This window comes from Arachis hypogaea, chromosome 2 (assembly GCF_003086295.3).
Source record: "Arachis hypogaea cultivar Tifrunner chromosome 2, arahy.Tifrunner.gnm2.J5K5, whole genome shotgun sequence".
NCBI classification, from domain to species: Eukaryota; Viridiplantae; Streptophyta; class Magnoliopsida; order Fabales; family Fabaceae; genus Arachis; species Arachis hypogaea.
Window position 1 is genome coordinate 3,144,821 of NC_092037.1, and position 26,132 is coordinate 3,170,952.

Genomic DNA, 26,132 nt, shown 5'->3' on the forward strand with positions numbered 1-26,132 from the left:
GAAATTATTGCACCATATTGAAAAGTTAGAGCCTCTACCATAAATTTAAAAAAGCGAATTCTTATGCGAATAAACTCACTTTATATGAACATTATGATTTACAATATGATTATCATATATTTCCTTTCATACTTTTTATATTTATCTTAGTTTCTTTACAGATTTGATTAGAATCATGTTTATTAGAGTGATTGTGTAATCTATTTTTTCTCTTACATGTTTTTAACCTTTGTTTATTAAAGAAAAAAGAAATAGTAACAACTTAGGAATGAAGAATTGGAGATAAATTTTTTAGTCGCTAATAATATTCTCTAGATTAGGAAATTTGTTAGTTTTTTTTTTCCCCAAAGATATGAGACTCGAACTCGCAACTTCTTAATTGAGTATGGGGAGACTGTGCCATTTGAGTCATAGTTGTCAGAACTGAACCGGTGATCGAATCTGTTAGATTACTGGGTCACTGGGTTACTGATTCAACTGGTGAGTCACTGGTTGAACCGTTTAACCCGGTCCTATATAAATAAAAAATAACTAAAAATTTAAAATACATATTTTCACTAACATTTTAAGAATATTAAACTATTTAAAAATAATATGGAAAAGGAATAATAAGTATTTTGTTATTTTTATTCTATCATAAATATTTTTATTTTGTTTTTATATTAAAATAACTATTATTTTTAAATTTCAATAATTTATTAGTTAGTTTATATCTATTATACTATTATATATTACAAGTATTTATTAAAAAAATAATATAAATATATATATTATATAATTATGAAAAGAAAGAATAAGTGAGTTTATAATTATTTTTAAATAAAAATATAATTAAAAAGATAGAATTTATAACTAAAATTTAAAAAAATTAAATAAAAATAAATTATTTGATAAAAGATATTTATATATATTATAATTTGTGTATAAATGTATAAAAAACGTAACAGCCTAGCGGCTGTGTGAATGTTTTAGTTCTCTGAGGTCGGGGTTTGAACCCTTCCTCCAATATTTTGAAAAAATTTGTATTTTTAATTGGTTCGGTCGGATTGGTCTTGACCGAATTTGACCAATTTTTAATGGTTTATGGCAGATTTGACCGGTTCATACTGATTCTATTCTTGGCATAGTTTAACTATCGGACTGGATCGGTATAGAATCCGGTTTATTAGTTTTTCAATTGAGTCGGTCGGTTCGGTCCAATTTTTACAACAATGATTTGAACTATTTCTCATTAGTTAAGAAATTTGTTAGTTGACTTGATACTTTTTTACATAATAGACCGCCGTAAAAAAGTAATCACATAGGTAGAATTGTTATTGTTTTAAGGGAGACACTATATAAATATTTAATTATGTTAAGTGTATATTAAAATTGATTATTAATATAAAATACACATTAAAATATATATTAATAATAAGTTAAATTACATTTGTATTTATATATTAATATGTAGTGATTGATAATTTTAATGTATAAATAATATTTTTGATAAATATTAGTTAATACTACAAAAAAATTTGTTAGCAAAAAAGTACCTTATAATTTGTTAGAAATATTTTTTATATAATGCCTTTTACACATTGAATCGCCAGAGAAAAGTAGTCACTTACGTATAATCGTTATTGTTTTAACTCCAAATAAACTAAGGATAAGACATTAAGAAAAGTCCTTAAAGACGGGTACCGCGTGAAGCCATTGTCTAAACACTAATAATTTCCACAAAGACTAGTTTCCATTGGTCACACTTCAGATTTTTTGAATACTTTGTTTCATCCTTCAAAGAAGAAGATAAAAATGAAGTCAACTGCAAAGTCAGCTATGCACTCCACTGCATACAATTATTGCTGAATACCTTTACCTTGCAGCATTATTGCAATATTGCTCTCTCTTCCTTACATTCTCAAAATCCAATCACTCACTCATTCATTTCCTGTTCTTCTGATCATCATACCATGGCTGAAGCACTTCTTTCTGGTTTCATCAACGTTGTTCTTGAGAGGCTCATTTCACGTGAGTTTGTCAACTTGGTGGTGGGCAAGAAGCTGGACCGGAAGTTGGTTGACAGGCTCAAGACTGCTATCTTGGCTGCTAAAGCTCTGGCTGCTGATGCTGAGCAGAAGCAGTTTGGAAACGAACTCGTCAGGGAATGGCTTCATAATCTCAAGGATGCTCTCTACACTGCTGATGACTTGCTGGACCGCGTCTTCATCAAAGCTCAAATTCGCAGCAAGGTACGCACTCGGCTTCCTCACTTCCTTGATTTGTCCGGCAGGAAGATGGTGACCAAGATAGAAGAGGTGGTTGAAAGAATAGTAGATCTTGAGAGATGCAAAGATACCCTTGGTCTGAGAGAGATTCCAACGGGAAGCTCTTCATGGAGACCTCCATCCACTTCTCTTGTAAAGGGGAATGTGTTCGGCAGGGATGGTGACCAACAGGCACTAATCAAGATGCTCAATGACAACAATCATCATAACTTGTCCGTCATCTCTATTGTTGGTATGGGCGGTGTTGGTAAAACTACTTTAGCACAATGCCTCTACAACAATAAGGATTTGATGGACGGGGTTGATCTGAGCATGGATTTGTGTTTCTGAAAATTTTGATGTTGTTGAGACTACAAAGAATGTTATAAAGGGGATCTCTTTAGGTGTTTGTAGTCTTGACAGCTTTGATTTACTTCAACAATATTTGAAGGAAAAACTGTCAGAAAAGAAGTTCTTCATTGTTTTGGACGATGTTTGGAGTGAAGACGTTGACAAGTGGAATAGTTTTATCGTCCCTTTTCAACATGGGAGAAAGGGAAGCACTATTCTTCTCACTACCCGGAAGGAAAATGTTGGTCCAACAGTTCAAAATTTTAGCTCTTACTCTCTCAAGGGACTGTCAAATGATTATTGTTGGTCTATTTTTGCGTACAATGCATCCTTTCCTGAATCAAATGGGAGCTCAGAACTGGAAGGAATAGGTAGAAATATTGTTGAGAGGTGTGATGGCTTGCCATTAGCTGCAGAAACACTTGGACGTTTGTTGCGCTCAGAGCATCGTGTTGAAGAATGGAATAAGATACTATTCAGTGACATTTGGGAATTTCCTGCGGCAAATTGTAAGATTGTTCCTGCATTGTTAATAAGTTACTATCATCTGCCTGCTCATTTAAAACACTGCTTTGTTTATTGTTCATTGTATCCCAAAGATCATAAACTTGATAAAGATGAATTAATCTTGCTGTGGATGGCTCAAGATCTTTTACGACCACCAAAAAAGGGAGAGACTTTAGAAGAAGTTGGTTGTGAGTGTTTTGATCACTTGGCTTCAAGACTATTTTTTAAGCAAGTTGAGAATGATGATGAGAAGTACTTTGTGATGCATGATCTCATGCATGACTTGGCAACTTTTCTTGCTGGAGATCTTTATTGTAGATTCTCAGACGAACTTGGTGAAAAGGAAGAGATGAGTATTTTAACTCATCATTTGTCATATGATGATTCAATCCTTGAGAAAACATGCTCCTCTAGTAAAATAAAATCTTTGAGGACATTATTGTATATCAATCAAGGAGCTTGTACCTGGGAAGATTGCGCAACATTACCATGTTACATATTGTCAAAGAATATATACTTGAGAGTTTTGTCCTTTGATGGACTTAACAAATTTCCTGATTCAATATATAAATTGATCCAATTACGCTATTTGGATCTTTCTTGGAGTCAGATTTTAGTATTGCCGCAGTCATTATGCAATTTGTGCAATCTACAAACTTTAAAGTTAAAAGGTTGTACTTTCCTAACTATATTGCCTAGTAGCCTAGGTGAATTGATCCACCTGCGCTATTTGGATCTTTCTGGAAGTCACGTTGAGACATTGCCCAATTCATTGTGCAAGTTGTGCAATTTACAAACATTAAAGCTAGAAGGTTGTCCAGGGCTGACTATGCTGCCTAATGGCATGTATAAGCTTGTGAATTTGCGGCATCTTCATATAAGGTATACTCCTCTGAAAGAAATGCCAAAAGGAATGGGCAAATTAAAACAGTTGCACATTTTAAGCAAGTTTGTGGTGGGAAAGCAAGAAGACAATGGAATCCAAGAGTTAGGAGGGCTTTTATATCTTCATGCATCACTTGAGATTCAGAATTTGGAGAATGTGATTGATGGCAATGAGGCAAGGAGTGCAAGGATAATAGATAAGAAGCACATTGACGAGTTATTGTTGGAATGGTTTCTGCCTTCAGGTGATGTTATGGCTTCAGACGCACAAACTAAAAGGGATATACTCCACAGCTTGCAACCTCACAACGGCTTGAAAGAGTTGAGAATAAGGGGATACAAGGGTACAATATTTCCAGATTGGTTGGGGCATAGTTCCTACCAAAACATGACAAGTGTATCTCTACAATATTGCAGGAATTGCTGCGTGCTGCCTTCACTTGGACAGCTGACATCTCTCAAGTCCCTCCGCATTGAAAGGTTTGATCAACTGAAGAGCATTGGCAAGGAGTTTTACAAGAATGAAGGCCATCAACATTCTTCGCCTATTGCACCGTTTCCCTCACTCGAGACATTGGTATTTGATGGCATGTCATGTTGGGAGGAGTGGAGCTTACCTGACTCAGAAGCCTTTCCTCAGCTTAAGAGCCTTCAAATAACAGGGTGTCCAATGTTGAACGGAGATATGGTTAATCAGGTATTAATGAGAATCGTTTCTTCCTCTTCGGATGTTTCCAAAGTGCGCCAACTGGAAATACAAGAACAGCGTGAATCATGGGAGAATAAAGAGATGACACTCGATGGGGATAGTTTAACAATTAGTGGATTTGAATGTGTGGCGGAGTGTGCATTTAAGGCAAGGATCATCCACCATCTAACTTCCCTCCAAGAAATACACCTCTCATGGTGTTCATCTGTTGTATCGTTGGGGGGCAATTGTTTACCCAAATCTTTGCGAAAGCTCACAATCCTTGGTTGCCGCCAAATTGAATTACTCCAGCAACAACACAAGTATGATTTGGTACATCTACAAATAGAATTCAGTTGTGATTCACTGACCTCATTGTCATTGGATGCTTTTCCCAATCTCCAGAATCTGGAGATATTCAGGTGTTCAAATCTGGAATCAGTTTCAATGTCAGAGCCACCACACGCTGCTCTTCAACGTCTCACCATCAGTCAATGCTACAAATTTGTGTCATTGCCATCTGAAATGAATAGTCTTCTCCCAAATTTACAGTCTCTGGACATACGAGGTTGCCGAAACATTTGTAGGTGGCCAGAGGGTGGTTTGCCGGCTAACCTGAAAGAGCTTAGTGTAGGAGAATGCGAGGAACTAGTGAGGGGTCTATCATGGTTGGGCAATTTGGACAACCTCACTCATCTTTTCATTGATGGTTCTAACTTTGAGAGCATAATAAAATCATACCCAGAGGTGGGTTGGCTGCCTCGCCTTCCCTCCCTTACCATTCTTCAGATAAGCTGGTTTCCTAATCTGGAGACATTGGAGTGCAGCGAGCTTCTCCACCTCACCTCCCTCCAACAATTACACATTTCAAACTGTTATATGCTGGAGAATATGGCAGGAGAAAAGCTGCTTCCCTCTCTCTTACTACTTCAAATTGATGGTTGTCATTTGCTGGGCGAACACTGCAAGAACAAGCATCAACAAATTTGGTCCAAAATTTCCCACATCCCCACCATTAAACTCAATGGCAGACAAATTTTCTGAGTAGAGATTTCTGAGCAGGTAATTCTCTAACCTTCATGTTTCTCATGCTACCACAATTAAATTCACACATGCATAAATTTCCTTTTCCTTCAACTCAATTTTTTTTCTCTTTCTTCAAACCACATTAACCACTTGAACTCGTATGCCAACTGCAAAATTTGCATTCTTTTCTTTCACTTATCGGGAAAGCTCTCACTTTGCAGTTTTAGTTAACTCATGTTTCAAAAGAAAATCACATTTAAAGAGGATGATAACAATCACCATCAAACAAAAAGTGAAACACAGGGAATATCCTTTTTCCATGTATCCAATATTTGAGATTTGTTTTTAGATGTATTAAACAAATGGATGAATTAAATGTACTTTTTTAATGTTTTTACTATCTTCTGCAGGTGGCTTGGTACATATCAAGATGTAATCCTATAAATTGGCTATAAATCTTCGTTTAATTCTAAGATCATTTGAGGTGGTAATTAAGCTGGATTAAGGTGTTGGGAACCAGATACTGTGTTTTCTGATTTTGGCTTTATGTTATTGAAAAGCAAGGACATGATGGAAAAAGTTAGAGTAGTGGCACTTATTATTGAAAAGCTTTTGTTGTTGTAGGTATAATTTTCTATTCCTCTCTATAATTTTATTCTTGCTATTTTGCACAGAGAAAAAGTAAATCATAGCTTGATTTGTGGAAAAAATTTACAGACATAGTTGTTGTGTTGCAAGATTCTTGTAGGACAGTAAAAGACTAAAAGGAATCAGCTTGCATGAGATGCATAAGCTTTCAAAATAGAAGGATCAAGTTATTGCTGTGTAATCATTTTTAACTATAGATTGAATTATTGGATAAAGTTAATATTATTAGATGCCTATAATAAGCTATTCTAATACTAAGAGTAAATGTTCTGTACATATATAAGGTGCAGTGAAATTCAAATTATTCAAGAAATATTCTGATAGAATATTTGATCTTTTGGACTTAATTAAAGAGGTTATTGCCATGTAAAGTGAATGTATTATGTATATTGAATTTTTTTTTTCATTATAACTTGGTAGTATTATGATCATATCTTCATCATGCTTCACAGATTCGTACTCTAAGTTACTTCTTCATCAAGCAATCCCACTGGAATCTTCAAGCTTTGTTTCCCCATCATCCTTCACAAATTCAGTTGTATCTTCATCCAGCACTTCCACTGGAATCTCTTTTAGTGCAAAGATGCGTGATAAATCTTGTTTTGCTCTCTCATTTTGTTCTTCATTCTTGGAACCATGGTCAGCGCCATCCTTGGAATCCTCACAGGTAATTCTCGCAAAGCATTTGTGTCTGAATTGTCAAACTAATTTTTTTTTTATTGATTTTAATCTCTAATCTCCAATACAAGTAAACAAATTTGATCTTATAAAAGTATTTTACTCTTATAGAATTAATCCTAAAAGATTAATTTTTAGTTATAAGGCAAACATTCTTCTGAACAACTTTAAGGTAAATATCCATAATTTAAGAATTTTCTTTTTCTACAAATAAGACTGACAAAAATCTCAAACCTTTTTAATTTTTTCAATAAGAGCAACTGTGTGTTAGGAGAGGAGAAGAATCAATGATGAACTGATTTCAGAAGTTTGGCAAGTGAGATTACAGAGAGCTAAACTATGCATGGTGCATGCTTATATACACGAGTTTGTTACATCTGCTTTACACTTCATAACTAACTTTTGCAACTATTCAACTAACTAAAATAATTAACTAACTTGGCTACTGTGCTAACACCAGCAAAATTTTTGAAATATTTTAATGACCATATAAACTGGAGCTCAGTTTGCAGTGCATCTCCTATCCCTTAACTTCTGAATAGTTTGGTAACACTGATTTCTATGGTTTGTTTGGGACTTGGTTATCTTGCATTTGCAAACTGAATTGTTTTCATTATTGAAGATATCTCATGTGAATGTGCAAGAGAGAGCGAGTGACATGTTTGCATATTATATGTTCTCATATGCCTAGTAGTTAAATATATGAATAAAATTTGGTGTGATCAATTCTGATGCACTATCTCAATTAAGCAATCATGGTACAAATTTTATCCACAGAGGAGTTGACATTGCAAGCAAGCAAGAAAAATAAGTCTTATTATATGGATCTGAAGCTGGTTGTCTCTCTTGGGTTGCAAATTCTGGAAGCATGTTAAGGAGCACAGTTGAGCTTCATCATGATGTTAATAATGAACAATTTGATGAAGAGAACCTAGGAAGAGAAGGTGATCAGGAATACTACCCTTCATATGCTGCCGAGGGAATTCTGATGATGATTTGCGTAGTCGTTTAGGCTGCGGTTTGATTCTGAAAACATGCGCTAAGAACAAAATACAAAATATATAGACATAAAAAATAGTATTTTTGTATTTTGTTTGGTGACAAATAAAATGTAAGAAAAAACTTATTATGAAAGTCTAATTTACTTTTGTTTTATACAAAAAATTTAAGAAGAAAAGTATAATGATAGGTAGTTAATTCGATTAGTTTTGACTTTTGACTACTCGTTTTTTAATGAATATTAAGTTAATTTGTATTTTTCTTATTGTTCAAATCCTTCGTGATGAAATATGTTTTGCAAGAGTTTGGTAATAGACTTATAGGTTTCTAAAAGAAATATAATTCTTAACGAGTCTTTGTTTGTGACAGAGTAGAGATGAACTAAGGATTTTAATGAGAAAGTTCTAAGTTTGAGCATGAAAAAAAGATTTTTTTTTACGTGAAAACTCTCAACTTTACGTTGATAATTGAGAGCCAATAAATGAAAATTTAGTCAAATTACTCTCAGTTATCAACTTCATGTGAAATTTACTGCACATGAGTTTTCACCTTTTTTATTGATTTTTTTATTATTCAAGAAAAAAAAATCTTAAGAAATTATGAACTTATAGGATTTTATAAAATAAAATACAAAATAAGTCTATATTATTAAACTTATAGGTTTTCACTTTTTTTAGGTTCTTAAGAATTTCAATGAGAAAATTCTAAGTACGAGCATGTAAAAGACGACAATAAATATTTTTATTGATTTTTTTTATATTATTCAAGACCAAAAAAAGTTTTAAGAAAGTATGGACGTATAGGTTTTTATAAAATAAAATACAAAATAAGTCTATACTATTAAACTTATAGGTTTTGAATAATACATCTTTTTTTTTAGTTTCTTATCTTATTTCATCAAGATTCTATAACATTTATTAATAGACATATATTATTCTATTACAAAATTTTCTTACTTTTATTCCATTATTGACTTATAAATCTATGGAAGAATTATCATTGTGTTATATATGGTTTCAGAATCCATAAAATTCAATTTTTCCCCCTCCATTTTTATATTCTGATTTAGATGAACAAATCTATTGTGTTCATTGAAATGAAGTGTTTTTAACATTGTAACTTGAGTTTCAAGTTAGTTTGTCTCACCTTAAATACATGGTTTTATTTCTAGTTTTCTACTACAACCAAATTTTTGTAGAACCCTATATATTTTGCCGAAATTTCGTTACTTACATTCAACCACACAAGAACTGAAATCACGCCACAAGATAGCATTGGATGAATTTAGAACTTTATCAAAAAAGATAGCATATATACTATAATTGAATCATGTTACAAATTTAGGATGAGGTTTGCATGATTGCACTAAATTTTCTCAATCTTCTTCACCTACCTAACATCAAACCATGATCATCAAAGATAACAAGAATCAATAACCTTAGTCACATTAAGTCAAAGATTTATTATTATTATTATTATTATTCAAGAAAAGAAAAAATGAGTACTCAGTCACAACAACAAAAGAAACCACAATTTGAAGATGAAGAAGAAGATAATGAGTTGCTACATTCGGATAGCGAGACAATACCATTCTCCTCACCATTCGCGAAACAATCGGCGGTTTTAGAGGATGAAAATGCAGAATTTGTGTATGCAGCCAAGGATAAGGTCCAAATATTCGATGTAGAGTCGGCCGGAAGTGGTGGCCCCGGGTCGATGGTGGTGCCACCGTTCTCATGGAAGAAACTCTGGCTCTTTACAGGGCCAGGGTTGCTCATGAGCGTGGCATTCTTGGACCCGGGTAACCTAGAAGGTGACCTACAAGCTGGAGCAATTGCAGGGTACTCTCTGCTTTGGCTTTTGGTCTGGACAACCATCATGGGAGGGCTGCTTCAAGTCCTTTCAGCTCGGCTTGGGGTCGCCACGGGGCGCCACCTGGCCGAATTGTGTAGGGAGGAGTATTCCAATTGGGCAAGGTATGTTTTGTGGATCATGGCAGAGATGGCATTGATTGCTGCTGATATTCAAGAAGTTATTGGCAGTGCTATTGCTCTCAAGATCCTTAGCCATGGGATTTTACCAATTTGGGCTGGTGTGGTTATCACAGCCTTTGATTGGTATGTTGATCAAGTTAATAATATTGTATATATAAGAAATGTTTTTTATTTTTTATTTTTTATTTTTCGGTCAAAACCATAGGTACCTACTTGGATGACAAATGTCTTAATGATGCATTTTGGTTTTCTTGTTGAACAGTTTCTTCTTTCTGTTTCTTGAGAACTATGGAGTGAGGAAGTTGGAAGGTGTTTTTGCAGTTTTCATTGGAACCATGGCATTTTCCTTTGCATGGATGTTCTTTGATACAAAGCCTAGTGAAGAAGAACTTATCAAGGGTACAAAATTATCCTTACTCATACAAAAATTTAAAGACAAATTTTAATATTTGAAAATGACAAATTCATCCTTCAATATTCAACTGACAAATTTTTCTCTTTTCACAAAGTCTTATATAGACAAATGAAAAATCATAGTTGGATCATGTTTGACTAAACTGCTTAACATAATACGTGTCAAAATCTTAACTATCATATTTATGCACATATTATTGATTCTAATTAACATATTTTGATGCTTCTTGCAGGCATTTTGATCCCTAGAGTTAACTCAAAAACTCTTCGCCAAGCTGTGGAACTCATTGGATGTGTCATAACACCACACAATGTCTTCCTCCACTCTGCATTGGTGCAATCTCGCGAAATCGATATCCGGAACAAAGGCCAAGTTCAAGAGGCTCTAAACTACTACACAATCGAGTCATCTGTGGCGCTTTTCATCACATTGGTGATCAACCTCTTTGTGATAACAGTCTTTGCCAGAGTGTTCTATGGAACAGAACAAGCCAATGGAATAGGACTAGTGAATGCAGGGCAATTCCTTCAAGAAAAGTATGGAGGAGGTTTGTTTCCAATTCTGTATATTTGGGGAATTGGTTTGTTAGCAGCGGGACAAAGTAGCACAATTACAGGAACATATGCAGGACAATTCATAACTGAAGGGTTTTTGAAGCTAAATATAAAGAAGTGGTTAAGATCATTGATTACTAGAAGTTGTGCTATTGTTCCAACTATGATAGCTGCTATAGTTTTTAATACATCAGAGAGTTCTTTGGATACTATGAATGAATGGCTCAATGTGGTTCAGTCAATTCAGATTCCTTTTGCACTCATTCCACTTCTTACATTGGTGTCTAAAGAAGAGGTCATGGGAACTTTTAGAATAGGTCCTATTATAGAGGTAAGCTCTGTTTGCATTCTAGTTATATTTTTGTGTTTGTATATTTGTTTGGAAAGACAATTTATAAATTTCTTATTGATAACTTTGTGTCAATTTTTGTGATGCAGAGGGTTTCTTGGTGTGTGGCTGTACTAGTGATAATGGTGTATGGATACATGTTGTTAGGGTTCTTCCTCTCTGAAGTGAAGGGATTGCTGTTTGGTTTTCTTGTATGCATTGGCTTTGTAGCATGGATATCATTCATTGCATATTTAGTTAAACATGGTGGAGCCCTCTCTTCCATCATGATTAGGCCCCCAACTTCAAGAGGCTTTACCCTAACCACTAACAATTAAGTATTTGGTTTGACCAGTGTTTTTAGGTTCGTTTAAAAGCGTAGGGTAAGTTTGGATTAGGGTTTTTTATTCTTTGAAAAACAGTAGAATTTTTCATCTCAAGTGATTTGTACATATGAGAAAAGCATCCAGTTAGAAGGGTATAGACAAGTCACAAAAAGTAGAAGAAACCCAAAAAGACCATATACAAGATGGTTAAAGAAGATTTATATATAAATAGTCTCTTTCGATCTCAGTAGTCCTTCTAGTAAAAAAAAGACTTTGTTGTTGTATTTTTCTTTTTTATGAAATCTTATAAACATCTATTTATAATATATAAAAGCTGATACCAACTTTTTTCCCAATGAGTTTAAGCCATCTTTTCTTTGCTAATGATGCCACATCAACAATTTTAATGACTTGACAAAAGATGAAAATTAACCAATCACTATTTAGTAAAATGTTTTAAAAAAATTAAAACAAAAAACTCTTATCTATTATTATCCAATTGAAATATCAAGTACTAATTAAGTGCAATAAACATACATTAAAAGTGTCATAATAATAATAATTATAAAAATTTCAGTTACAAATATTCAAATTCTACAACTTATACGTATTAAGACTCTTACTACTCTTCATTTCCTAATTTCTCATACTAATTGTCAAAAATTCCTTAAATTTAATATAACATTTTTATATGTTTTTCATTCTCATTCATTTATTTTTTTTAATTATTTACAAACAAAAAAACCGTAAAAGAAGACAAAGTGTAGCCATTAATGCAAATCGAAAAAAAAAAAGAAAAGAAAAATGCAATTTTCTATAACTCTAATATAAATAAATTTAAAATCTATTTATAATATATTTTCTAAAATATTTTTAATATAATATTTATTAAAATATACTATATAGAATAAATAATCTCTCAGGTGAGATTTTGCACTATATAGAATCATGATGAAGCCTCCAAGATACAAAGTTCAATCTGAGCTCTCAACACAATTTCACACAAACAAGCTTATCAACTCTGCATATTTAGCTTTCAAGCTCCCTCTCCTTTTCTGCAACTGATATCGTTTCTTCATCTTGCAGTCTTCTCTGCCAACAAAGGACATCTTTCAACTTGAAGCAATAACAGAGGAAGGCAGCTTTTCCCCTGCCATTTTCTGCAGCTCATGACATTCTTCACAACTCCTTCACCTGTTATGCTCCTTCATGCTAATAGCAACTTTATCATCTTTTCTCCCCATGTGCTATTTATCTTTCAATCTTATTTTTTCTTTGGAAAATGATTCCCAGCAATTTGGCATACGAGTTCAATTGTCTAAGAAAGAGAGAATTATTTTTCTCTTGAAGGAAATGGAAATTTATGCGTGTGTGAATTTAGCATGAGAAACATGAAGATTAGAGAATTACCTGCTCATAAAAAAACTCTGTTTAGACGACTTCAATGGTGGGGATGTGGGAAATTTTGGGCCAAATTTGTTGATGCTTATTCTTGCATAATCCTCCCAGCAAACCACAGTCTTGAATTTTGAGTAGCAAGAGAGAGGGAGGCAGCTTTTCTCCTTCCATATTCTCTAGCTTTGGACACCAAAGAATGATCAATTGTTGAAGGGAAGTGAGGCGGAGAAGCTCGTTGCACTCCAATGTCTCCAGATTATCGAAGCACCATATCACAAGAGTGGTAAGGGAGGGAAGGTGAGGCAGCCAACCCACCTCTGGGTATGACTTATGTTCTTACACCCATAAATTTCAAGATGAGTGAGGGTGTGCAAGTTGGGCATCCATGATAGATCCCTCGTTGGTTGCTCGCCATTTCCCCAACCAAGTGATCTCAAGTTAGGCGGCAAACCACCCTCTGTCAACCTGCAAATGTTTGGGCAACCATATATCTTGAGAGAGTGTAAACTTGGGAGTAGACTCTTCATGTCACGTGGTAATGCCTCCAACTTCTCACAATATGTGACTTGAAGATGAGTCAAGTTGGGTGCAGCCACTGATTTTGAGACGTTGAAGAGCAGCGTGTGGTGCCTCTGACATTGACACTGATTCCAGATTCAAACACCGTCTTATCTCGAGATTCTTGAGATTGGGAAAGGCATCCAACGACAAGGAGCTTGGTGAATCACAGCTGTAATATATTAGTAGCTCTACCAAATCATACTTGTGCTGCGGGAATTCCAGTTTGCTGCACTGCCTGATTGTGAGCTTTTGCAAAGATTTGGGTAGTAAACAATTGTTCGGCCAGGACACAGCAAACGTACACCCCAAGATTTCTACTTCTTGGAGGGAGGGTAGATGCTTAATGCTCATCATTTCGTTAAATGCAGACTCCATCACAAATTCACTTCCCCTAATCGATAATGTATCCCCATTAAGTGACATACCTGAAATTCTGGCTTGCCATCCTTCTCCAATTTCGATTATAACTATCTTGCGAACTTTCAAAGCCTCTGATGAAGAAGAAACAATTCTCATTAAGATCTGATGAAGCATATCTCCCTTTAACATTGGGCAATATCTTATTTGAAGACTCTTAAGCTGAGGAAAAGCTTTTGAGTCAGGTAAGTGCCACTCCTCCCAACATGGCATGGTACCAAATTTCAAACTCTCTAACAAGGGAAAAGGAGGAGCAATATGCAAAGAAGGGTCACCAATACCCTTGTAAAATTCCATGCCAACACACTTCAGCTGACCAAAACCTTCAATGTACAGGTCCTTAAGAGATGGCAACTGTCCAAGTGAAGGCAGCATGCAGCAATTGTTGCAAGACTTTAGAGATACACTTGTCATATTGTTGTAAGAACAGTGCCCCAACCAATCTGGAAATATTGTACCCCTGTATCCCCTTATTGTTATTGAAACCTCATAAGATGTTACCATGATATACATACACAAATGTGTTACCAAATGTCAATTAAGTTCTCCACTGCTATGAATTTTCTAAGTTATCTAGGAGACAGATAACGATGTCATTATGAAATTTGGATATCTCTGACTTGACTTGTCCCCCAATCACATGGAACTTTGTTGCATTCATCAAAAATATATATATCCCGGGATTTGATGTGTTCCCAAAATCAGTGTGAGACAGCTAGAAGCTCAAAGTTACTGATGCTGTAACAGTGCAAGGATAAAAACTAAAAAGACTAAACATTAAATAAAGATCACATTAAAATTCAATAATGAATAGTGTTTCACAATATACAAAAATAGTGAAGAAGAGACAATATAGAACAAGTGGTTGTTATTGACAGTAAATTAGGTGCAAGTATTCTAAACCTTTTACTAGCTAGAAGAGACAATATAGTACATTGAAATTGATTAGCAATTTCCTAAAATAATAAAGTTTGAACAGTCATACACAGAAAGAAATGATAGCATATATCTTTTTTCTTTTGTATATTCATATATATCCATCAAAACTCATAGGATCCTTACACAAGAAAAAAACAGAGGAGAAAAAATGTCTGAGAATGCAACTCATCATGTGGTGATGCTTCCATGGTCTGCATTTGGCCATTTGATTCCGTTTTTTCAACTCTCCATAGACATAGCCAAATCAGGCATTCATGTCTCCTTCATTTCAACACCAAAAAATATTCAAAGGCTTCCAAAACCACCTTCAGATTTATCTCATCTTTTACATTTGGTGGAAATTCCATTTCCATCATCATTAGACTCATCACATCTGTCTGGTGGTGAGGCTACTGTGGACATTCCATTTGACAAAATTCAGTACCTCAAGTTAGCATGGGATCAAATGCAAAATCCAGTGAAGGAATTTGTGTCTAAGTTGCAACCGAATTGGATCATTTGTGACTTCCATGCACACTGGGCTGTAGAGATTGCTCAAGAGCTTCATGTGAAACTCATGTACTACTCTGTTTACTCTGCTTCCACTATTGTGTTCTTTGGACCACCTGGTCGAATGAGAGCACCAACATCACCAGAAGTCCTAACATCACCAAGAGAATGGGTGAATTTTCCGTCTTCAGTGGCTTTTCAACGAAACGAGGCCATTGCGTTCTATCAAAGTTCATACATAGAGAACGTGACCGGGTTAAGAGACATTGATAGGGTTGCCAGTGTAATAGACGGTGCAAATGCTCTATCATTTCGCAGCTGCTATGAGACGGAAGGTGAGTATTTGAATCTATATCAAGAACTTATTGAGAAGCCAGTGATTCCTATAGGTTTGCTTCCTCCGGAGATGCCAGAGAGAAGACTTGTTGATGAGTCTTGGAGTAAGACTTTCGAGTGGCTTGATGCGCAAGCAACGAAGTTGGTAGTCTTTGTTGGGTTTGGTAGTGAGTGTAAGTTGAGCAAAGAGCAAGTTTTTGAGATAGCTTATGGATTAGAGCTTTCTGAACTTCCATTTTTGTGGACATTGAGAAAACCAAGCTGGGCAATTCATGATCATGATTCTCTGCCTCTTGGATTTTGTGAAAGAACATCAAAGAGAGGAAAAGTTTGTTTTGGATGGGCACCACAAAAGGAAATTTTGGCACATAAATCTATTGGGGGGGGTCTTTGTTTCATTCTGGCTGGGGATCTATAATTGAGACTTTGATGTTTGGCCACACTCTTGTAGTGTTGCCATTCGTTGTTGATCAACCTCTCAATGCAAAGGCTTTGGTTGATAAGGGTCTTGCTATTGAAGTGAAGAGAAATAATGAAGATGGTTCATTTAGTAGAGATGACATAGCCAAATGCCTCAGAGAAGCTATGGTATTGGAGGAAGGAGAGAAGCTTAGAATCAAGACAAGAGAAATTGCTAAAGTTGTAGGCGATTTGAAGCTTCACCATGATTACATGGAAGCATTTGTCAAGTTTCTTAGGACTTGATGAATCTGAGAATAGACCTTGTTATTAGTCCAAATGTTTCTCATATTGAGTCATTAAGGAATAAACTCTTAGGTTGTGTTTGATAAGTGTCTTAAGACAAATGCAGATATATTGAGACTATAGAGTCAGATAAGATAGTTATCGAACAAACTCTTAATGTTATGGATGTATTTAAATGTGACTTAAGCAGATCAACTATGTAATAAATTACCTTCTGCTGTTGATTTTGTTGTATGGTTTGAGCAAAGCAAGTCTAGAATTACTTCCAACATGCAATAGATCAACTTGGAGGAAGTTTGGATGGTTAAAAAATTAATATTGAAAAATCGTTTTCTTAATATTGAAATGGTAATTAATGCATCAGAAAATATTTTTGATAGTTCACAAAAAAAAAAAAAAAGTATTTGTAGAATGTAAAAAGCTATCTATCTAGAACAAAATCTAATCTGAAAATGAAACATCATCTTTCACAAGTACATGTGCATTAATTGGTAGAAAATTATGAACGGTAAGAGGAAGAAGTGGGAGCTATTGTTAGATGACATGCATGGATATCAAAATTTGTAAAGATAAAAAGAGAGGGTCTTTTGGTATTAATAACTTGAGTAGCTTTTATAAAACAATCTGGTGGTGATTAACTATCTCAAGTTGGATTGGATAAAAAAAAAAATACTAATAATGAAATTCATATTGCGGAAGTCAGTCACAATTATATGAAGCAAATTATTCAGATTCTTTCTGATAAATTCTAGATAGTAGGTTATATCGGATACTGTGGCAAAATGTCGTTTATTAATACCTTTTTCCGATGACCATATGAAACTTGATTGACAAATTATGAGTGTATGGTAGATTTAAAAAAAATGGTAGATGCATTGGTCCTAAATTTCCACAAACAGCTCATGAATCATGATGATGTTTTCTGTAATACAAAATTTCCACAAAAAGTTAGAACTTTACACATCCTGCAATCTCATTGCATCTTTCAAAAAGTAAGAATATGACTAAACATTAAAGGTTTTATGCAATTATGGTGCACCTTCCAAAATGACAATAAAATTTAAAGTATTAGTGTTATAAAAATGAGAAGTTAGTAAAGATAGCTATGTACTCCACTGTTTTGAATTACTTTAAGTTATCTCGGAGATTGATACCACGTCTTGTTGCTAACTTGCAATTGCAAAGCATTGTTCTTCCCTTCTATTCTGAAAACTTTTAAGCATAGTTCTTTCCTTCTATTCTGAAAATTTGATTACTTTGATCTTGTTTGAGATCATGACTGGAGTTCTTGTTGGTGGAGCTTTTCTGTGTGGCTTCATTAATGTTGTCATGGACAGGCTCATTTCTGCTGATGCTGTCAACTTGGTTGTGGGTAAGAAGCTTAGCTCTGACTTGGTTGAGAGGCTGAGGAATGCTCTCACAGATGCTGGAGCTCTTGTTGATGATGCAGAGCTCAAGCAACTGGATAACCATGATGTGAAGGAGTGGCTCAACTCTCTCCGAGATGCTCTTTACACTGCTGATGACTTGCTGGACCGTGTCTGCACCATAGCTGCAACTCAAAAGGGGGTACGCAATTTCTTGCCTACCTTCTTCAATTCTGAAGATAGGCAGATGGTGAATGAGATAGAAAGGGTGGTTAGAAGAATAGAAGATCTTGAGAAACGCAAAGGAAAGCTTGGCCTGGAAAAGATTTCCACTGCTAGCTTCTCCTGGAAAACTCCATCCACTTCTCTTGTAAGAGGGAATGTGTATGGCAGGGAGGATGACAAGAAGGCCTTAATCAAGATTCTGAATGACAACAATGAGCATCACCTGTCTGTGATCTCTATTGTTGGCATGGGTGGGGTTGGTAAAACTACTTTGGCTCAATGGATGTACAATAACGCAGAGTTGATGGAGGGATTTGATCGGAAAGCATGGGTTTGTGTTTCAGAAAACTTCAATATTGTTGAGACTACAAAGAATATAGTAAAGGAGATCTCTACAAATACTCAGGATCTTGATAGCTTCAATTCAATTCAAGATGCTTTGAAGAAAGGATTGTCCAAAACTAAGTTCTTTATTGTTTTGGATGATGTTTGGAGTAATGATCATCATCAGTGGAAGGATTTTCTAGCCCCTTTTCAATACGGGGATAAGGGAAGTACTATTCTTCTGACTATCAGAACACTATTGTTGGTCAGTGTTTGCAGCCAAACAAATTATCACCCTCATTATCTCATTCCATTATCAGAACACTATTGTTGGTCAGTGTTTGCAGCCAATGCTTCTTTTCCAGAATCAAATGGGAGCCCAACACTAGAAGAAATAGGCAAAAAGATTGCCAAGAAGTGCAACGGTTTGCCATTAGCAGCAGAAACACTTGGTTGCTTGTGCAGAAGGCATGATGCTGAGGAATGGGAAAAAATCTTAAGGAGTGATATTTGGGGATTTTCTACAAATGACAGTAAGATTGTTCCAGCATTGTTAATTAGTTACTTTCACGTTGCTGCACATTTGAAGCGTTGTTTTGTTTATTGTGCACTATTTCCGAAAGATTATCACTTTAAGAAAGATGAACTAATTTTGTTATGGATGGCCGAAGATCTTTTAAGATTACCAAAGAGAGGAGAGAGCTTGGAAGAGGTTGGTTGCAAGTGTTTTGAAGAATTAGTTTCAAGGTTATTCTTTAAAAAGCTTCAAGACAATGATGAGTATTTTGTGATGCATGATCTCTTGCATGACTTGGCAATATTCCTTGCTGGAGATTTCTATTGTAGAATAGAAGAACTTGGTGAACAAGAGGAAAAGATGGTTCTCACTCGCCATTTGTCATATTTCCCACGTGGAAGGTTAGATCATCCAATCTCAAAAGTTTTTAACTCCAATGCGAAGTTGGAATCTTTCAGGACATCGTTGTATATCGATGATTTGTTCAGCATGGAAAGTGTAGCATCTAAGTTTATATGCTTGAGAGTTTTATCCTTTCATAAACTTGATGTATTACCTGAATCAATAGGTGAATCAATTCATCTACGTTATTTGAATCTCTCTTCGACTGACATTAACACGTTGCCAGAATCATTGTGCAACTTGTATAATCTGCAAACATTAATATTGTACAGATGTACTGAGCTGACCATGTTGCCCGTTAACATGCGCAATCTTGTGAATTTACGGCATCTTGATCTTAGGAAAACTTCTTTGGAAGAAATGCCTGGAGGAATAAGCAAAATGAAACACTTGCATACCTTAAGTTCCTTTTTGGTGGGAAAGCATGAAGATAATGGAATCAAGGAATTAGGAGGGCTCTCAAATCTTCATGAATCACTTGAGCTTAAGAAGTTGGAGAATATTGTTGATGTGAAAGAAGCAGAGAATGCAAGGATGACAAACAAGAATCTCATCAACGAATTACACTTGGAGTGGTCTTCAGGTGATGATATGGTTCCGAACACAAAAGCCGAAAGAGATATACTGGACAGCTTGCAACCTCACAACAGCTTGAAAGTGTTGACAATCAAGGGATATAAGGGTACAATATTTCCAGATTGGTTGGGGAACTGTTCATACAACAATATGACAAGTGTATCTCTGGAGTCTTGCAACAATTGCTGCATGCTGCCTTCACTTGGACTGTTGCCATCTCTTAAGGCCCTGCGGATTCAATGTTTTAGTCAGCTGAAGTGTGTTGGCATGGAGTTTTACAAGGGTATTGGTGACCCTTCTTTGCATATTGCTCCTCCTTTTCCCTTGTTGGGGAGTTTGGAATTTGGTAACATGCCATGTTGGGAGGAGTGGCACTTACCTGACTCAAAAGCTTTTTGTCAGCTTAAGAGTCTTCAAATAACAGATTGTCCAATGTTAAAGAGAGATATGCTTCATCAGGTATTCATGAGAATCGTTTCTTCTTCATCGGATGCTTTGAAAGTTAGCAAGCTAGTTATCCAATCTCAAGCAGCAGGGTTTCCAGGTATGTCACTTAATGGGGATACATTATCAATTACGGGATGTGAATCTGTGGTGGAGTCTGCATTCAACGAAATGATCAGCATTAACCATCTACCCTCCCTCCAAGAAATACAAATCTTATGGTGTTCGTTTGCTGTGTCCTGGCCGAACAATTGTTTATTACCCAAATCTTTGCAAAAGCTCACAATCAGTAATTGCAACAAACTGGAATTCCCGCAGCACAAGTATGATTTGGTAGAGCTACTAATACACAGCTGTGATTCACTGACCTCCTTGTCGTTGGATGCGTTTCCCAATCTCAAGAATCTCCAGATATCAGGGTGTAAGAATCTGGAATCAGTGTCAATGTCAGAGGCACCACACGCTGCTCTTCAACGTCTCATAATCGGTGGGTGCTCCAAATTAGTGTCATTTGCAGGAGAAGGACTGGCTGCACCCAACTTGACTCATCTCAAGGTCAAATACTGCTCAAAGTTGGAGGCATTACCACGTGACATGAAGAGTCTACTCCCAACTTTACAGTCTCTTGAGATATATGGTTGCCCAAACATTTGCAGGTTGGCAGAGGGTGGTTTACCGCCTAACTTGAAATCACTTGATGTGGGAATTTGTGAGCAACAAATGAGGGATCTATCATGGATGTCCAACTTGCCCGCCCTCACCTATCTCAAATTTTATGGTTATGACTGCGACAACATAAAGTCATACCCAGAGGTGGGTTCGCTGCCTCACCTTCCCTCCCTTACCACTCTTGTGATATACTGGTTCGATAATCTGGAGACATTGGAGTGCAACGAGCTTCTCCGCCTCACCTCCCTTCAACAATTGCACATTTATGACTGTTCAAAGCTGGAGAATATGGAAGGAGAAAAGCTGCCTCCCTCTCTCTTGCTACTCAAAATTGAATACTGTCATTTGCTGGGAGAACACTGCAAGAACAAGCATCAACTAATCTGGCCCAAAATTTCCCACATCCCCACCATTGAAGTCAATCACAACAATCACAACCATTGGAGATTTCTGAGCAGGTAATTATCTAACTTCACTGTTCTCATACCACCACAATTAAATTATACATGCATAAATTTCCTTTTCCTCAAAAGAAAAGACTTCTCTCTTTCTTTAGACATTACTAACTAGTTGGACTGATAATCTGATTTGCCAACAACAAAATTTGTGTTCTTTTATTTTAAATCATTGGGAAACCTCTCAGTCTGTAGCTGTACTCAAAAGAAATAAACTCTGTTATTCTCAAAAAAGGTCATTCCTATAAATTGGAAGATAGGGAATATATATGTGTATCTATATATTCTATATCCAACATTTGATAATTTCTTTACATACGTCGATAAATGAAATTTACTGTTTCATCCATCTTCTGCAGGTACATTGTAATGAAGGAAAAGTGCAATAGCAATATTCTATATCCAACATTTGAGAATTTCTATATTCTATATCCAATAGCAATCATGTTTGAACTTTGAACCAACATGCTAAACAAATGAGTTTCAATATCTAATGCAAGGGTTATATCAAACTTGAATTGTAGCCTCTTTTTTTGGGTTAAATTTACAATTTGAAGGCATCATGATGATTGATATCACTATTGAACCTAGCTGAATATGTTAAAGCTATGATAATCTACATCTTACCAGGCATGAAACAATTAATTAATTAACTTCTATTCAAAGCTAGGTATAACAGCTTTGATATACCCTTGGAATTATATGACACAGAAATAAAGATTTCATTAAGAGAATGGTATACTTTTAATAAATTGATCATTTAAACTTTACAATTTTGTGATCATATTTTTGTTGACTTGCTGTGATCTATGGTTCATGCCAAACAAAAAGCTTAGAAATATTTTTTGTTGATTAAAACAAGCAATTATTTACAAAATATCATATTAAATGAATTGTAGATCCTATACTAACTCTTTCTAATATGAAATTGTATGCTGCCATGTGCTTACTATGTAATAGTTTGACTGATATAATAAGATATTCTTTGCAAGCCTAATTTGGATTCATTGGCATATTATCGTTCTCTTACTAGTTATTTTTTGTACAATATTTGCGTCATATCATATTATGTCAGCCTCAACTTCCATTGCAGTATTGTTATATTGATGTCAAATTTTTCTCAAGCTGAATTTGTGCCTTTCAAGTTTCAATTCTGTTTTTGAATCTAAAAAGGAAGCCAATAATGTTGAAGAAGTGCTCTTTCTCCATTTACTGAATTGCTCATATGATTGTGTATTTATCATGTAGGTTCTGGTCATTTTCCTCTGTGTGAGGCCCAAGCCAAAATTTTCTGAAGTGTCTCTACATTCCCGTTAGTGTATGAACCTAATCAGATTTGGATTAACTTGAGTGGACACAACCAATTGAGCAAAGAGAAGAAAAGTTGAGAGGAGATGCTAATTTTGCAGGGGCAGTAACTTGTTTTCATCAAATGAAAGATCGGATGGTCAAATCTTATTGAGCTGAACCTTTAACCGGAGATTCTTCACTCATAGTTCTTCAATTTGGAGGATTGATTTGCAAACTTAGCTCTCTAATATATATAACTGCCAGAAATCATGAACAGCAGCTGCTTTTCTGGTGAAATTTGAACACTCTTGCTTCACTAATTTCATCTCGTTGATGCATTTAGGTAACCATTTTGGTCAGTGTAGAAGAGATTGAGTACAAGAGTATGATGAGGTTGTTGCCAAATCAACCTATGTACTGAATAATATTAATGCTGTTGGTTAATTGGTTATTATGTTGTATAATGATCCACCAAAATTCATGGTCTTTATTATTAGTTGGTTTACTAAAAATGATATATCATTCATACTAATAACAAATATATACATACGCTCTCATTGTTTTTTTATGCTGACCTAACCTCACAGTTCACACTAATAAATTCTTATTACTATGATGCATATATGTGCAGAAACAGCAAAAAAATATTATACAATTGACATTTGCAAAATGAAAGACCAAAATGTCATGATCATGTTTCTATGTCCAGATTTGTCTCATACCAAAGACCCCAGACGAAAATAACATGACTCAAGGCTAGCCAAACCATCAGAAATGTTATAATATTTGTTTTTTTTGGATTTCAAAAGATACCTTGAGGATTAAGCAGCAGTTGTCCTGAGAGCATTGCATTTCTGTTCTGAAATGTCTATATTGAAAATCTTTTCTTTCTAAGTTGTAGTATTATGGCAATTAGATTATGCTTGTGATCACTTTATTTTTCTATCTAACTGCATTAACTTCCTCTTTGCAATTTTACCTTTTGGAAATGTTATCAGTTTCAGAAAAGGAAAGGGAAGCTTGAAAGCTAAACATATATATAGTGAATGTATTGAACTTGTAGCTGCATTTTCTGAGAGAAAGAGTGCATTCTGTTGATCTTGTTGGTGGTGGTGTTTGAGTGAAATTGTGTTCTGACTTCTGAGAACTTAGATTAGACTTCGTATCTTGGAGGCTTCATCATCCATTTGTAAGAAATTGTGAAAAGTCTCACCTTTTTGTTATTTTTTCATTTGATTATTTACAAAGTAAGTTAAGATCATTATTAGCCGGTTTGATAAAAGTAAAATTTCATCACATACTTTCTCAGTGAAAATTCTTAAAGACTATATATATATATATATATATATATATATATATATATATATATAAAGAACTCATATTCCTCTGCAATTAAACATTTGTTTCACTGTGATGCATTATTCTTTCATTACTTTTCTTTCCTCTCATTTCCTTTTTTTTTTTAAACACTTGCAACATAAAATTTGTTAAAACTAGAATGAGACCGCGCGATGCGCGAGACGGTAAATTAATGATAGTATATAATAAATATTAAAAATTGTTATGTTTTGTAGAAATAAATTAAATATTTGTAAATTGAAGCTAAATTTAAAAAGTGTTTTATTTTAAATAATTTATAGTACAAAAGATTTGGATGTTGGAGTTGTACAAAGTGACATTTTTATTTGGTGGTTTGATTTTTGCATTTGTTTTAGTTGATGGACTTAGTCATCTTATGTTGCGCTCGTCCTCCTTTTTTTTGTTGGCTGTTAGATTCTTGCCTCACATGTTCTTTATAAATTGTTGAGTTTGATGCACTTTCTTTTGTGTTATTTGGTTCCATCTTTGTATATATGTTCTTCTTTGGAAGATGTGTCTTGAATTTGTATGGTTTTCTTTCTCCTTAATCTCTTGATGAGGTGGTGCTTCAATGTCATTATTTTTCTGAAATGTCATTAGATTTGAAGCAGTTGTGTGCAATAAATTTTTTGCGTCGCCATCAAATAGTACAAAAGTTGTTGTAACACTTTGATCTAAAACCTTTAATTGAATTCTGAATCTAAAATAAGTATTGGGCTAGCAACTAATAATTTGATAGATGAGATTATGAAAAGTATATAGAGTTACCTTATTGTTGGATATTGTGATGTTTGATTACATGTGCCACAAATGTAGTTGTTTCTTTTTTTTATATGCTTTCTTCTGATACTTTTTACATTTAACATAGTTTCATCCTAATTTGTCATCAATTTCGTTTATAGTTGCTAAAATTGTGAAGATCTTTTCCTATTCCAATATTCAATTTATGATACCTCATCGTCAGATTCTCATTGCAGTTCGAAAATAATTTTTTTGTGCTAAATTTGATGTTATGTGAAGGAATAGTGACAAGAGACTTATATATGTAGTTTAAATGGTATGGAATTTAAATACTTATAACGTAAAATTTATTATGATTAATAATATCATTATGACATTTATAATATAGATGTTAATTACATTTAGTGAGTTATTTATAAAAATTAATAAATTAATTGTTGCGGTTATAAATTTATTATATTGTTTATAACGGTAAGATATAATAAATATTGTTTATAACAGTAAGATATAATAGATATAGGAATATGAATTCAATGTATTTGGAGGTTACAAATTTATTGGATTCTATTTTTTAGTTTTTTATTTGTATCTAATATGAAAATGTATGTTTAATATCATATATTTTTTGTTTCATTTTGATACTCTTTTGATAAATTTGTTTTATATTTAGTTTTCAAATATTCTTTTCAAAATTTATATTGGTAAAATAAAATATAATTTGTTTTTAATAATAAGTAAAAACTACAGTAACAGTTCTTTGTACCTAGTATTACTTCTAAAAATTAAAATGATTATTTTTTTTACCAAAGATACAGAGACTCGAACTCGCGATTAATATGGGAGACTATGCCATTTGAGGTATAACTCATTGACAAAAATCAAAATGATTATAATAAACATAATTATAATAATAAAATATAATTTTTATTTTTTAAACTTTTAATTTATAAATTAATTGTTACAGTTATAAATTTATTCTACTGTTTATAACGGTAAAATATAATAAATATAAGAATATGAATTCAATATATTTGGAAGTTACAAATTTATTGGATTCTATTTTTTAGTTTTTTATTTGTATATTTTATTTTTTGCTGATTTGGAAATAATAGTTAATTTGGTAAGAATTTAGTGGTTGATTCTAAAGTTGTGTCAAATAAGCAATGTGGTGCATGCTTATATTTTATTTTTTTGCTGACATGACGTTAGTAAGAAAAAAGAAATGTTTCAAAAGTAATGTGGTGCATGCTTATGTATCTACTCTTATATATTA

The 26,132-nt window shown here is 34.3% G+C and overlaps 5 protein-coding genes and 1 pseudogene across 5 annotated transcripts; 5 read left to right on the forward strand and 1 right to left on the reverse strand.

Moving 5' to 3' along the window:
- Nucleotides 1-1,737: 1,737 nt before the first annotated feature.
- On the forward strand, nt 1,738-8,206 carry LOC112762465 (putative disease resistance protein At3g14460). Its single transcript, XM_029290982.2, has 4 exons — nt 1,738-5,739; nt 6,114-6,327; nt 6,804-7,018; nt 7,807-8,206. Exon 1 carries the CDS (start codon nt 3,235-3,237, stop codon nt 5,719-5,721), a length of 2,487 nt encoding a protein of 828 aa, XP_029146815.1. The 5' UTR covers nt 1,738-3,234; the 3' UTR covers nt 5,722-5,739; nt 6,114-6,327; nt 6,804-7,018; nt 7,807-8,206.
- On the forward strand, nt 1,953-2,597 carry LOC140180915 (putative disease resistance RPP13-like protein 1). Its single transcript, XM_072222588.1, has one exon. The coding sequence runs from the start codon at nt 1,953-1,955 to the stop codon at nt 2,595-2,597; it is 645 nt and encodes a 214-aa protein (XP_072078689.1).
- Nucleotides 8,207-9,497: 1,291 nt separating the features above from the next.
- On the forward strand, nt 9,498-11,892 carry LOC112717946 (metal transporter Nramp2-like). Its single transcript, XM_025769867.3, has 4 exons — nt 9,498-10,145; nt 10,285-10,421; nt 10,670-11,322; nt 11,430-11,892. Exons 1-4 carry the CDS (start codon nt 9,526-9,528, stop codon nt 11,655-11,657), a joined length of 1,638 nt encoding a protein of 545 aa, XP_025625652.1. The 5' UTR covers nt 9,498-9,525; the 3' UTR covers nt 11,658-11,892.
- Nucleotides 11,893-12,643: 751 nt separating this feature from the next.
- On the reverse strand, nt 12,644-14,525 carry LOC140180917 (putative disease resistance RPP13-like protein 1). Its single transcript, XM_072222591.1, has 3 exons — nt 13,600-14,525; nt 13,359-13,508; nt 12,644-12,737 (listed from the first exon to the last, which is right to left on the reverse strand). The coding sequence occupies exons 1-3, from the start codon at nt 14,523-14,525 to the stop codon at nt 12,644-12,646; spliced, it is 1,170 nt and encodes a 389-aa protein (XP_072078692.1).
- Nucleotides 14,526-15,084: 559 nt separating this feature from the next.
- On the forward strand, nt 15,085-16,714 carry LOC112733167 (putative UDP-rhamnose:rhamnosyltransferase 1; annotated as a pseudogene).
- Nucleotides 16,715-17,585: 871 nt separating this feature from the next.
- On the forward strand, nt 17,586-23,298 carry LOC112733177 (putative disease resistance RPP13-like protein 1). Its single transcript, XM_025782051.3, has 2 exons — nt 17,586-21,472; nt 22,718-23,298. Exons 1-2 carry the CDS (start codon nt 17,766-17,768, stop codon nt 22,740-22,742), a joined length of 3,732 nt encoding a protein of 1,243 aa, XP_025637836.1. The 5' UTR covers nt 17,586-17,765; the 3' UTR covers nt 22,743-23,298.
- Nucleotides 23,299-26,132: the final 2,834 nt, after the last annotated feature.